The sequence below is a fragment of the Podarcis raffonei genome, chromosome 17, assembly GCF_027172205.1.
Source record: "Podarcis raffonei isolate rPodRaf1 chromosome 17, rPodRaf1.pri, whole genome shotgun sequence".
Classification (NCBI taxonomy): Eukaryota; Metazoa; Chordata; class Lepidosauria; order Squamata; family Lacertidae; genus Podarcis; species Podarcis raffonei.
The window spans coordinates 33,807,477-33,822,363 of NC_070618.1; the positions used below are offsets into that span (position 1 = coordinate 33,807,477).

The window sequence follows — 14,887 nt, forward strand, 5'->3', positions numbered from 1 at the left end:
TTCCGGTACTTCCAGGTTTGCTGCAAACGTTCGCTGGAATGGACGCTAGATGAAGTGGACGTTCGCAGAGGTATTACTGTAATAATTAAAAAGCGATAAAACATCAAACATTTAAAACTCCCCTAAACAGGGCTGCCTTCAGATGTCTTCTAAAAGTCTGGTAGTTGTTTTTCTCTTTGACATATGGTGGGAGGGCGCTTTGACAGGGTGGGTGCCACTACCGAAAAGGCCCCCTGCCTTGTTCCCTGTAATTGGCTTCTCACAGAGAGGGAACCGCCAGAAGGCCCTCGGAGCTGGACCTCAGTGTCCGGGCAGAACAATGGTGGTGGAGGCGCTCCTTCAGGTATACTGGGCCGAGGCCGTTTAGAGCTTTAAAAGTCAGCACCAACACTTTGAATTGTGCTCAGTAACGTACTGGGAGCCATGGAAAGGGTATGTGCAGTCTTTGGTTGTTCTTTGCATATAAATAAACTAATTGATACCGGAGTCGTTTCTAGTGCTTGAATAAGGAAATCCATGTGCATGTTAACACCAAAGCACTGTGCTGTGTTATACCATGCCATTTCATGTGCCTGGTTCAATTTGAGCTGTTGAAAACCTAATTGCCTTAAAATGATGTTAGTCTGGCATATCCTTAATTAAAAAACCAAGCACCCTCTTTGCTTTTGAATTGGTACAGGGCTGTCTACCAGAGAGTAAATTAGTACAGCAATGGGAGAGAGCCTTCAGGGATGTCTATGGTTTCGTTTGCACCAGGCACGGGGAGGGCTCATGCAGTGGTGTTTGAGAGTAGACCTTGTATAAATTATCTTACACATACACAATTGGATCCCTCTTTTCTTCTGTGAAATGTTGGAGGATATGCACATTTATACTAGGCTCTGGGAAGAAAGTGGAATGTGCATGATTTAGATGGAAGTGGATGGGAACCAGGAATTTTGGCTCCAGGTGAAGTTATTGGAGTCAGCAGACATACCTTTCTCTACGGCCATTTCCTGTTATGAAATGCGGAAGACGTAGATTATTATCTCCTCCTTGAGGGCTTGGGCTTAAAGGCTTAGCAGATGTGGATTTGCAGGCTCCTGTGAGCTTGTCAGTTGCAGAGCAAAGGAGGGCACAGTGCAGCCTCAGTGACTTGTGAGAAACTGCCAATAGGGCTTCAGAAAGACCATGCAAGACCAAAATGGGACTCCAGAGTCCTTGGGGCTTTGGTTTGTGCCTCCTATTCCCAGTTTGGCTATTTTTATTTTGTTTGTTTATTATTATTTTTGTTGTTGTTGTGGCTTCTGAGAATCTGTCATGCTTTACTCTCCTATATTTAGAACAGGGATTTGCCTGGCAACCTAACAGGGACTCTTCCCCTGTGGGAGATCAGTCTGGAAACACGGAGTGGCTGAGAGGAGGAAGCGAGATGGAGATGGAGACACAGGACCTGTCTGGCTGTCTGGTTTCCCTGAAACAGATGTGGGCAGCCTGCAGCTCCTGTGCCACGCGTGGTCTTTGGCCTAATTTAATCTAGCCCGCGGCCGTTTTCATGTGGGTGTTGTTAGAGGGGAAGAGGAGCGGGGAAGAAGTGGTCCTGCACAACTTTGATTCTGACCATGCTCCTCACCAGCATGCAACTAGGACAAGATTACCTCCAAGGGAATGTGGTCCTCAACAGAAAAAACAAAATTGCTTCCCTATGACAGGGTGCAAAAACTTACCGTACTTTTCGGTGTATAAAAGGTAAAGGGACCTCTGACCATTAGGTCCAGTCGCGGGCAACTCTGGGGTTGCGGCACTCATCTCGTTTTATTGGCCGAGGGAGCCGGCGTACAGCTTCTGGGTCATGTGGCCAGCATGGCTAAGCCACTTCTGGTGAACCAGAGCAGCACAGGGAAACGCCGTTTACCTTCCTGCCAGAGTGGTACCTATTTATCTACTTGTATGTTGACGTGCTTTCGAACTGCTAGGTTGGCAGGAGCAGGGACTGAGCAACAGGAGCTCACCCCGTCACAGGGATTCAAACTGCCGACCTTCCGATCGGCAAGTCCTAGGCTCTGTGGTTTAACCCACAGTGCCACCCGCGTCCCCTTTCGGTGTATAAGACTAGATTTTTTCCCTTAAAAATCATGCTAAAAAGTAGGAGTTGTCTTATACATAGGTAGTGCATAGGGTGGACGTTAGATTGGTTGCTGCCGCGTCTGTGAGCGGCTATTGTATGTGTTATTGGTTGCTGCGTCAATGGGTGGTGTTGATTGGCCGATGCTGCGGTAATTGGGTGGGCGATTGGCAGCTTCTGCCAGTGCTTGGACAGATGGGAGGCAGATTTAGCAATGCGTGCAGGTGAGCAATTAATTTTCGGCATATCTCCCTTAAAAAAGCTCAACAACTTTTTGCCATCTCCCATTTTCTGAACTTTCAGTGCCAAAAAATAGGGGCGTCTTATAGACGGAAAAGTACAGTATTCTATTTCTATACAGTGGTACCTGTATACATACGCTTCAGGTTACATACGCTTCAGGTTACATACCCTTCTAACCCAGAAATAGTGCTTCAGGGCACTTTGCTTCAGGATAAGAACAGAAATCGGGCTCTGGCGGCGCAGCGGCAGCGGGAGGTCCCATTAGCTAAAGCGGTGCTTCAGGTTAAGAACAGTTTCAGGTTAAGAACGGACCTCCGGAACGAATTAAGTACTTAACCCGAGGTACCATTGTACTGCCCTTCATCTGACAATCACAGGGTGGTTTACAATATAAAAACCCCAAAATATATATAATAACCAAAGAAAAACCTATCTTCTTGGACTATAACTCACACCAGCCCCAGCCTTAATAACTAGTTATCAGAGATTATGGGAACTGTAGTTCAGCAAAATCTGGAGAGCTATAGGTATCCTCCCCTGTCCAATGAAATATCTTCAGCCACCCACGTTTGTGAAAACCGAGGTTCAGTGGGCGGCTGGCAAAATCCATTTAAAAAATGGAAAAACACGCAGTGGAAGCCATTTGACTTCCGAGGTGCGTTCAAAAACAGAAGCAATTACTTCCAGGTTTTCAGTGTTCATATTCTGAATCGTTCAGCTTCTGAGACACTCGAAAATCAAGGTTCCACTGTATACCGGAATATATGCACATCTATACATGTGCGCACACAAAGTCGAGTAGGAGATCAGTTTTGCAAGGTGAGCATCGAAGGAACACACCAAGAAAACAGATTCACCGTAATTCTGAAACAATGAAGCAGGCAGTTGTCTCTCTTGCCCTTCCTTCTGACAGCTCAGGACAGCATATGCGTGGGCTGTCTCCATTTATCTGTGCTGCGGCCCTGGGAGCTAGGTTTGGCAGAGAGGTACTGACCAGCCGAAGGTCATCCAATGAGATTCATGGCTGAGTGGGGATCTGAACAGGGGCCTCCCCAGTTCAAATCTTCACTCTCCCTACGTTGCAGCGCTCGCTCCCTGCCTTTTGCTCTCTTTACCTAGGGAAGCTTAAGCCACCATAAGCTTGTTATCCTTTGAGGGGCCACCAAATTCTTTGCTGGCTTTGCTGCAGCAGACTTAGTGAGGCTGCTGCTCTGTAATTTACCCGTACATTGTAGATTGAATATCTCCACCTTCCCTTACTAAACCCCCTAATGTCCCATTCCCCTTCTGTATTCAGGAGCCTGATCCTTCCCTTTGCATGCTTCTGTTGTTTTCCTTTTAAAAAAATGCTTTTCAGGCTTATACATTTCACTTAATTCACAATCATTTTAACATTTCAGAACTTGACTTCCTTCCCCCTCTTTCTGCGGTTCCTTAAATTTCTTTTTAATATCTTCTGCATATGCTAATTAACTTAATTTGCTCATTTATTAATCTATTTTAAATATATACTCTTATAAAACTGTAGGTTGTTACAATAATTCTGCCAATGTTCTTTTCTGTTTCTAATTTATCTGTAAATATTCAATAAACCACTTCCATTCTTTTATAAAAAGTTTGTTATCTTGATTTCTTATTCTTCCGGTAAGTTCCACCATTTCTGCGTATTCCATAAGTTTTTGTATCCATTCTTCCTTTGCTGGGACTTCTGCTTCTTTCCATTTTGGGGCGAGTAGCATTCTTGCCACTGTAGTGGCATACATGAATAAGTTTCTATACAGCTTAGGGACTTCTGTCCCTATAATTCCCAAAAGAAAAGCTTATGGTTTTTTTTTACAAATGTTATTTTGAACATCCTTTTCAATTCATTATATATCATTTCCCAGTAAGCTTTAACCTTACTACAAGACCACCACATATGATAAAAAGAACCTTCTTTCTCTTTACGTTTCCAACACTTATTTGATTTAGATTTATACATTTTTGCCAATTTACTTGGTGTTAGATAGGGCCTGTTGTTTCCAATGGACTGGGGTCCTTGTAGGTCTCTGGCTGATGTCTCAAGGTTCAAGATGTATATAAACCATGGGTAGGCAAACTAAGGCCTGGGGGCCAGATTCGGCCCAATTGCCTTCTAAATCCGGCCTGCTGACGGTCTGGGAATCAGCGTGTTTTTACATGAGTAGAATGTGTCCTTTTATTTAAAATGCATCTCTGGGTTATTTGTGGGGCATAGGAATTCATTCATGTGTGTTTTTCCAAAATATAGTCCCCTCCCCACAGGTTCTGAGGGACAGTGGACCGGCCCCCTACTGAAAAAGTTTGCTGACCCCTGTCTAAACGGATTGGCAAAACTTCCCTCAGAAGTTCTCTGTGCTAACAGCCTTTTTCTGCCTCTTCTTCCCCCAGTTTTACTTGCAAGCCCGCTTCACGTGGCGGGGAGCTCGACTGCTGCGTCCATTGGTCCAGTTTGTGCTGCTGATGCTTGCATTGTACACAGGACTGACCCGCATCTCTGACTACCGGCACCATCCGTCAGATGTGGTTGTGGGGCTGCTGCAAGGGGCACTTGTGGCTTGCTGGGTGGTGAGTTCTGATTCTGCCCTTAGCTGACCCTTTCTCTTGTCTTTTGGGGGGAGGAGAGTGTCGCTCCCTGTTGAGGTTTGAGAGAGAGAGAGAGAGAGATCTGGAGATGCGGAATCCCCACCTTCTGACTGCTCTGCAAATCTTACTTAGCAGCTCCTCCTCATCAGAGGGGAGAAAACCATTTTAAGCAAGTGAGTTGAGATTCTTTGGGAGTGAAATTCTGCAACCGAAGTTCAGTTCTGTGTGACTTTTCGGCACTCGTATGAAGGCAAAGCATTCCTAACCAAGCCTGCTTCTAGTTCTCTCTGTGGGGATTGGTGTTTCTGGCAAATTGTATTTGTTTATGCATTAAGAACACTTACGTTGCATTTCTGTTAGGAAACGTTAAGAAAAAGCCGTCTGTTTACAGGAGTGGGAAGGGCAACCACATACCTCCAGGAAGCCCACAATAAGAGCCTGAAGGCAACAAGGCCTCTCCACCATTTGTCCACCAGAAACTCATATTCAGGGATAGACTGCCTCTGAACATGGAGGGTTGATTCAGCTATGATGGCAAATAGCCAGTAACAGACATGGCCAAGAGGGATTTGTTTATTCCCCTTTTAAAGCTGGACAAGCCAGGAGCCATGTCCACATCTTGTGGCAGCAAATTCAGTCAGATATGGCTTGTGCCAAAATGTTTATGCAGAACCCAGTTTATGCTTGTAACCTGCTAGCTTCTTTGAGTGACCCTGAATGAGTTCTAGTATTGAGAAGAGAGAAGCTCTAATCCATCATTTCATAAATTTCAATATGCTGTCACCTTCTGTCTTCTTCTTTCTAAACTATAGTGCCCCTTCTTGTAGGGGAAAATGCCCTTAATCTCTGATTGTTCTGGCTTTTCATTGCTTCCCCCATTTTCTATAAAGTCGCAAGAAGCTCTGTGGTTGCAATGCTTGGCAGGTTGCATTGCGTGTTATACTAAGTGATGCAGAAAAATCCACTTGGATGAAGGGAGCAGGGGTTTGGTGTGAACCGCCAGGAAATAACTAAGGATGGGCACACCCTTGCTAGCATTGTGTGCAGGCGGCCGGGAGGAAATCCTTCAATTTCCTACCCTGGCTATTGGGACCCCAGCTCCACCCATCAGCCTCCAGTCAAGGAAGTATGTTGAACCCTGGAGTTGAGATTCCTAGGAGCTGGGAATAGAATCAAGGAATCTTAGCTTAGTAATCTTATCCCTCGCTGTGAAGGAGGAATGGGTTCTTAATGTTGATAGTGAGCAGCGAAGAATTATGCACACAGTACATGTACAAGGATCATTAGTGTGATGGGATTGATGACATAAACCTTTGAAATGTTTTTTGTGCCTAAACTGATGTCAAGGGAGGGTGGGGGCAATGTTTAATTTTGAAAAGGAAAAGTAGAGAGCCGTGGAAGGACGCCCAGTTCCTTAACACCATGTGTGTCGTGGACAGGCCTGTAAAACAGTTCATTATTATGATCGCTTCGTTGAAGACTCCTAGCCAGGTCTTCCATGGGCTCGGCAGTGAGGATATCCTTTGAAAAACAACCAGGTTTTGTAGTGAAGTGGTCTGTGACCAGTGCCAGCTTTATGTATAAGCTAAACAAGCTATAGCTTAGGGCCCCACTCTCTTGGGGGCCCCCAAAATATTTAAAGGGGGGGAAACCTGGATGTACATTTCCAAAATATAAGATAAAAAACAAATAAAATAAAACTACATACAGCAACAGTGTTTTGTGTTGTGTTGGCTCCTATGATGTAAGTAATGGGCCCTGCCTGCAACTTACAATATCACTCATTTCAATAATAATAATAATAATAATAATAATAATAATAATAATAATAATAATAATAATTATTATTATTATTATTTGTACTCAGCCACTCTGGGCGGCTTCCAACAAAGATTAAAAATGCATTAAAATGTCACACATTAAAAACTTCCCTGAACAGGGCTGCCTTCAGATGTCTTCTAAATTTAGGGTGCCTGCATTCTGCATGGACAGGTTGCATGGCAACATGTGCAAATGGCTTTAGATACCTAGTTGGTCCATAAATGACCATATAGCACATATTCAACACAAAAAACAGAGACAATTTGTTGTTGACAAAGGACATCTGGACATATAAAGGGCCCCATTACCTTCAGTAGCTGAGGGCCTCATAAAACCTAAATCCGGCCCTGGCCACAACTTCCAACAGCCCCAGCCAGCATGGCCTTTGGTCAAGCGGGATGGAAGTCAAAATTATCTCAAGCTCACCAGTTGGGGGAGGCTGCCTTCATGAGATTCTGTGTTCAGCCAGGACTGGCAAAGTTGTGTGCTGTGCCTGCTCCTTCTGCAGCTACCTGAACTGCTGCCTCTTGAGAGGGTATTGGGTGGGCCTGGCTATCTCTGACGCCCTCTTTCTCTTCTCTCCGCTTTCAGGCCTTCCATGTATCCAGCATGTTTCACTGCAAGCACCAGCCTCGCCACCTGCCGCCAGTCGCCTTGGACACTCCCAGCTCAGACTGCCACACCGATTGCTAGGGCATGTTCGCTGGGGGTCAGAGACGCACTCTTGTCTGGCTGACTACAGGAGCCTCGAACTGTTGCGCCAGTTGCTTGGCACTCACTGCCCACATCGGCACCAGTCGGGGCAGCCACTGCCTTGCCACCTGCTAGGGGCCACTAGGGAGCTTTTGCTCACTGCCATGCCAACATCCACTGCTGCACCAGCTGCTGGAAGCACCAAGAAGAGGGAAAGGCTGTTAGGGCACCTCTGTGCCAGAGATCCCTCTGTCTTCCCAATGATGGACAGGGCACTCTTGTTTTCCTTTGGGTTTGTACACTTGAGACCACTCCTTTATGAGCTTTCCCTCTATCAAAGGATCCAGCGGTCACATCACCGCTGCCACTTTGAGTTTCCTTTTAGATGATAGTCTCAAGAGAAGGAAATCCCCCATCTTATTTTATTTTTTCAACACAGGAAGATCTGCCCTTCCTCCTCACTAGTACTGGGATGATCTCACCCTTGAAACATTATGCACTCGGGCTGCGTTGCTAGGAGAAAGGCTGGTGGCTCCTTGAGAATCCAGTCTCTGCTGCGCTAGTGATGTCTCTCAGCTGCTTGAAAGGCCAAGCGATGTGTCTTGCAGAAGCATATTCATGAAGGAATGAACCACAGGCTTGGGAGGTGGATCTGGGAGGAAAGTGCCTGGAAAATCGTGGCGGACCTGCAAGTTCATACCAGGGCACCCTGACGCTGCCAGATACCTCCCACCCTCCACCCCGCCCAATGCTTCCGCTCCCCATAATGTGAAACGTGTTGTGTTTTTTTGTAATAAATGGTACTGCCAATCACCTAGATTAATAACTGACTTACGGGAGGGTAGACTGCATATGGACCTCAGAACATCCCTCATAGCCGAGCACCAGGTTCCAAAAGCACGGCGCTGCCGTTTGGATCCTGTGATTCCCCTGGCGCAGGATTTGGTACCTGATAGAGAATGAGTTCCTGAGATATTTTACCTTTCACTCAAAACAAAAAGCGGTCATCTAGTCCTCATGGTTGTGAAGATTCAAACCCTTTTCCTCCAGATGTTCATTCCTATCCAGTCACACCTTTCTTTGAAATCACGCTAATAATGGAGTTGTTTTGAGGATAAATGCTATAGGCAGGATTACAGTATAAAATTGGATTGGGTCCTAAGGAGCGATGAGGAAATAAGATTGTGTTTCTCAACCAGCAAGGCATCCCCTCCTGAGGGGCTATGATGGGGGGGTGAGTGTTTTCAAAAATATATATGCTACAATGTGAGTAAAAAACTAAAAGTTGTGAAATTTCAAATGAAAGAATTACAGGAGCCCAGGTTTGAAGGGTTCTGTGGGGTTTTTATGTTGGCTGAAAGCGGGGGACATGGGTTAAAAAGGGCTGAGAAATAAGGAGGAAACAGAGCAGTATCTGTGCATGATCTTCCTTGCTGCTAAGGCAAGCAATGCAACCTTACACATAGAATCATATAATGGGGAATCACTGTAATGCTAAAAAAAAAAAGTTTGCAGCTACCTCTTATAAGCTGTGATGTTGAACCCAGTTTTAGAGGCTTGGTTCCACCGAAATCAGCAGCCTGAAACTTGTATAACCAGACACAGGATTGTAGCAATCTTTTAAGTGCTGTATGCAGTTCAAGCTCAACTGGTTTGCTTCTGTTCACATGCATTGTTGGAAAAAGTGGAGTGGGTCACTGGGTTGCTGTTGCCTCTGATGTGTTCTGGGGGATCCCCAGGACACTTCAGCAATTTGTCTGGGGTTCCTGAGTGAGAAGGAAAATGGCAGATCAGTTTCCCTCGAAGACCGTTTCCCCACCATTACCAATGTTTGCTTGCTTGTTCTGAAGCGCCATTTGTGTGTGTCCACTGCTTCAGACTTTTGGACTTTGCTTGAGGCAAACTTCTCTCAAAGGCTGACTTGTCGCTGGTCTAGTTCAGTAGTTCCTAATTAGCTAAATACTGCGGCCCGTCTGTTTTTCAAAAGCCAAGCCATGGACCCCCTACTTTTGATCATTTTGATATCACTGTGGGAGTTTTCCTTATGTGAATGGTGCCACAGATCCCACTGTTGGGCCCCCTGGGGTCTGTAGTCCATCAATTGGGAACCACTGATTCAGTGAATTGAACAGAATAGAAGGCAAAAAGCCGAGGGAGCCAAATTTTGAGCCCACCGAGGATACTGTTGAAATCTGAAAGATCAAAATCCACCCCTGAAGGAGCTCAAGGTGGTGTACATGGTTCTCCATCCATCCCCCATTAAATTTTCCAAAACAATCCTGCGGTGTAGGCTAGGCCGAGAGGCGGCAGCTGACCCAGGCACCTAGTGAGTTTCTTGTCCTATTGGGGATTCGAGCCCTTATATCTGAAATAGCTACATCACTGGTGTACACCATTGTCAAAGTCACATGGTGCAGGGTGTTTGGGGGTGGGAAGCATAGCTGTCAACTTTTCCCTTTTCTTGCGAGGAATCCTATCTGGAATAAGGGAAGTTCCCTTTTTAAAAAAGGGAAACGCTGACAGCTATGGCAGGAAGTCCTCAAATCATGACTTTCAGAAACCTGGCCTAGTAGAGCTGTGTTTCTGGAACCCTGACCCCTCAATGATTATAGAAGAGAGAAGCAGGAGACACTGTTGTGGACCTGGGATGTGAGTCCTTTGTCTGGCCTTGGTCTTCTGTAAACTTAGTGCACTTATTAATCCAGCCCAGAGCAGAGGAAAGATCTCTTGGGAGCCAAGTGAAGCAGCTGTTCTGGACGTCTGTGGTGGTGAATGTGCTCCAAAGGGTTGAGGCCTCTCAAAGCCAAATGCAGCTCATGGGTTGGTGGGAGTAGATGGGCCTCTTTTCTGCTGCTCATTTGGGACTGACAAATTCATCGTAAGTCATGGGTAGGAAATGTTCCTGGTCCAAGGGCCCCATTCCATCCTGAGGAGGCTCCTGAGGGTAAAATGCCAGTGGAGGGCAGGAACCAGAGAGAAAACTGGGTAGAGTGAGGGATGCAAGTAGGGTCATTTAATAGTGAAAATAATAATAAAAAAAATTATACCCCACCCTCCCCAGCCAAGACCAGGCTCAGGGCGGCTAACTCCAGGTATAAAAACAATTGATTAAAATACAACTTAAAAACAAGATTAAAATACAATATTAAAATGCAGCCTCTTTTCAGTAGAAACTCAAATCAAAAACTTTTTGGGGATGAAAACGTCAAATCTTCACCAAGGCCAACTATCCAGACTGGTCCTACGTGGGCCAGAAAAAAGCCAGGGGAGTCCCCAAATAGGAGTTCCATCACAGAAGGAAAAAGGAAAGAGCGGGAGGGGATCAAGTTGATTCCAAGCCAAAGGCCAGGTGGAACAACTCTGTCTTACAGGCCCTGCGGAAAGAAATCAGATCCCGCAGGGCCCTGGTCTCATGAGGCAGAGCGTTTCACCAGGCTGGAGCCAGTGTTGAGAAGGCCCTGACTCTGGTTGAGGCTAATCTGACTTCCTTAGGGCCCAGGACCTCTAGGGTGTTGCTATATATGGACCTTAAAGGTCCTCCGTGGGGGATACTGAAAGAGGCGGTCCTGTAGGTACGAGACACACAGACACACCTTTCTGTTCTCCATCCAGGCATCCTTAGAGTTCAAAATGTTACACCTGTGTTCAGTTGGCTGGACCAGGAGAGGTCTTGAGACCTGCCATGTGGTTGTTCCTGATCTTGGGTAGCATTAAGGACTGTCTTTTGCTGAGTTTGAGCTTTGTAGGGCAGCCAGCCTCAGAGGAGTAGCTAAAAGAAACCGTTTGGTAAAGATGAGTACAAGCTCAGAACCAAACAGAGGGCAGCCCATGTAGCTTTCTGGGGGAGAGGAGAGTGATATACAAAACTGCCATCATGGCAGGAGCAGCTTCCTCAGAGGCTTAGTAAAGCTGGCCGGTCTGAAAGAGCAGCAGTGCTGTCATTTCTCAGCAGTCCTGTACCTATTTATCTACTTGCACTTTGACGTGCTTTCGAACTGCTAGGTTGGCAGGAGCAGGGACCGAGCAATGGGAGCTCACCCCGTCGCAGGGATTCAAACTGCCAACCTTCTGATCAGCAAGTCCTAGGCTCTGTGGTTTAACCCACAGCGCCACCCGCGTCCCCTACTGCAAAAAACGTTCAGGTGAGGAGGGAATTAAAAAATACCAGAGACACTGGGCAACCGTAACTATCAGGATTGTTCCACAAACAGAGGGGAAATGAGCTTGTTTTCTTTTTCTCAGAGCAGGAGCACTCTGGCTCCATGTGACAAGAACCCAACTTTGGCATTCCTGCCGCTGAGCTTCATGTTCATTCTCGACTCATCCCTCATCCAAAGGAGGGGGTGGGGAGCCTGTTTGGGAAGTAGCATTCAGAGAGATGCCAGTCTGCAATCTGAAGTGCTGCCACCCTGGAGCAGGTCTATCACCTAGCGAAGGGGTGGGGAAGCTTTGGCCTGCCATCCAAATGTCGCTGAACTACAACCCCCATCAGCCCCCGCATTCATGGCCAATGGCCAGGGATTATGGCAGCTGTAGTTCAGCATCTGGGCAGCCAAAACTGCCAACCCCCCGGACTTAGCACGCTTGGCCGTGAGGTCAGGCATTTTGCTAGCTACTTAAACATGTAAAGCGGCTGTGGTAAACAACTGTATATGCGTCCACCAGAAGGAAGGAGTGTGTGTTCTGGCCCTCTGCAACTTGGCTGTTTATTAGCAAGGGTTCTCCTCCCAGTGAGCCAGTGTGGTGTAGTGGTTCAGAGCTGTGGACTCGTAATCTGGTGAACTGGGTTCGCGTCTCCGCTCCTCCACATGCAGCTGCTGGGTGACCTTGGGCTGGTCACACTTTCTGAAGTCTTTCAGCCTCACTCAGCTCACAGAGTGTTTGTTGTTGGGGAGGAAGGGAAAGGAGAATGTTAGCCGCTTTGAGATTCCTTAGGGTAGTGATAAAGCGGGATATCAAATCCAAACTCTTCTTCTTCTTCTCCCCCCTTCTGTACCTCAGGCACTTTCCTGGCCAGCTACGGCTACAGATTGCCAGATCAGCGCACAGCAGCCCCAGAGGAGGCTGCATTTCCAAGCAGGGCACAGCCACCTGTGCTTTCATCAGGAGACAATCTGATATCAACTTTCAGCAACACAGAGTGAGGTTTCCCAGCCCTCCTCTCCCACTCGATTGGCTGCACCATCCCCCAGTCTGTTCTTCACAACAGCCTCTCCCAGGAGAGCTGCTGAATCCATTCAAGGCCATTCTCAATGGCTCCTTTATGCAGTGTCCGGGGTGTGCTGGAGGCATGTGACTTCCAGGGTCAAGACTGGGGGTGGGAATAGTCCCAAGCTGGCACCACCGAGTCCTTCCTGGCATCCTGCACAGCCTCTGTTCGAGGCAGGGACAAACAACACTTAACATTTTCTTGCTGGTCATTTGCACAGGTCTCTTCATGTGCAACAGGGACACGGGTGGCGCTGTGGGTTAAACCACAGAGCCTAGGACTTGCTGATCAGAAGGTCAGCGATTCGAATCCCCATGACGGAGTGAGCTCCTGTTGCTCGGTCCCTGCTCCTGGCAACCTAGCAGTTCGGAAGCACGTCCAAGTGCAAGTAGATAAATAGGTACCAATCCGGCGGGAAGGTAAATGGTGTTTCTGTGCACTGCTCTGGTTCGCCAGAAGCAATTTAGTCATGCTGGCCACATGACCCGGAAGCTGTACACCGGCTCCCTCGGCCAATAAAGCAAGATGAGCGCTGCAACCCCAGAGTCTGTCACGACTGGACCTAATGGTCAGGGGCCCCTTTACCCTTTTACTTCATGTGCAAAGCGCAAGGGGGGTGGCATGCTGAAGGGCAGCAGAATCTGGAGGCAGAGCAATGGAGGCTCTTTGAAAAGGGGCTTGCTGCTTGCAGCGTGAGGGCACGTCTCACTTTCACCTCTAGTCAACAGCTTCTGAGGGTGGGGTTTTTGTATGGTTTCAGCAACCTGCAAAACTTGCTTGACCAGTGGCAGGCGGGGGGGGGGGAGACATGTGTGTGCATCTATGTGTATAATATGGGGTGTAATGCTTATCTCAGACATTTTGAAACTCTGATTTAAATCAGTTGCCTTTCTTTAGCCAGAATAGGAAGCAGGCAACACCCACTTATAAGCTCTCCTGCACCAGCCCATCATGTGCAGGCCTCATCCCTTTTGATAAGGCTTGTGCCCTCTGTAAAAGGGGGGGGGGGAGGGAATGGAATGTGGATTTTCCACCACGGGCACCAAAATATCTTGGGTTGGCCTTGGCAATGTGACTTTTAATGGTTATCTGAGTCTCACAGCATTCCTGCCAGGTCAATGTAATTCCCTTTTTTACAGCGGGAGAATTGGAGCTGAAATAGACACTACAGAGCTGGAGCTGGAGCTCTGGGAGGCTGTCCAGTGAAGTGGGTTGACGGTAAATTCTGGACACGCAGCAGGAAGTACACAATTGCATAAAGCACTTAACGGCCCCAAAGCAAAGTCCAACACCCGCTCGCATAGTTGGCCGGTGTCCAGCAGCACAAAGAGCAGAAGCAGCTTGCCAGGGGATTCTACAAAGTCACAAACAGGACTTGCGTATAGAATTACAAGTCTGGAATTCACCTGAAAATCCTGCAGTCCCTAAGACTCGCTGTCGTAAATCACTGGATCTGCTTAAAACCAAAAGACATGCAACCCAGGTTAATGGTTTATTGGATATTTACAGATAAATTGCAAGCAGGTGAAAAACATTGGTAGGATTATTGTAGTAACCTGCAGTTTCATAAGAGTTTATATTTAATGTAGATAATCAAATGAGCAAATTAAATGAATTTGGATATGCAGAAGATATTAAAAAAATTAAGGAACCACAGAAAGAGGGGGGAGGAAGTCAAACTTTGAAATGTTTAAATGATTGTAAAATTAATGAAATGTATAAATTTGAAAAGTATAAATAAAAACTTTTTTTAAAAAATACATGCGGTCCTGGCTGCAAGCTCCCCTTGAGGAACTTTCAGACAGGAGCTTATTGTGAGATTAGTGCTCCTTGTACATGCAATTTTTTTCACAGCATCTACACAACGTCATTGACATCAAAATGCCACTCCATATTCCCTCCCCCCATTTAATAATAATAATAATAATAATTTATTATTTATACCCCGCCCATCTGGCTGGGCCTCCCCAGCCACTCTGGGCGGCTTCCATAAAAACCAAAAATACAGTAAATTAATCCCCTCTCTGGACAAAATGCAATACAGTGGTACCTTGGTATGCCTATGTCTTGGTTTGCATATGTTTTGGATTACAAACACGTCAAACCTGGAAGTGCGTGTCCCGGTTTGCAACCTTTTTTTGGATTACAACCAATTTTTAAAAAAATTACGAACAAAAGGTTTTTGGAGGCTCCATTGGCGAAAGCACGCCTTG

General features: G+C 46.5%; 1 protein-coding gene across 1 annotated transcript in view; it reads left to right on the forward strand.

The window, feature by feature from the left end:
- The window catches only part of LOC128404767 (phospholipid phosphatase 3-like), a 38,971-nt gene extending 30,693 nt beyond the window's left edge, over positions 1–8,278 (forward strand). Inside the window, exons 5-6 of the mRNA XM_053370666.1 lie at positions 4,757–4,933; positions 7,364–8,278. Of these exons, the coding sequence (XP_053226641.1) occupies positions 4,757–4,933; positions 7,364–7,465 (279 nt within the window). The 3' untranslated portion in view covers positions 7,466–8,278. The remainder of the gene's footprint in view (positions 1–4,756; positions 4,934–7,363) is intronic.
- Positions 8,279–14,887: the final 6,609 nt, after the last annotated feature.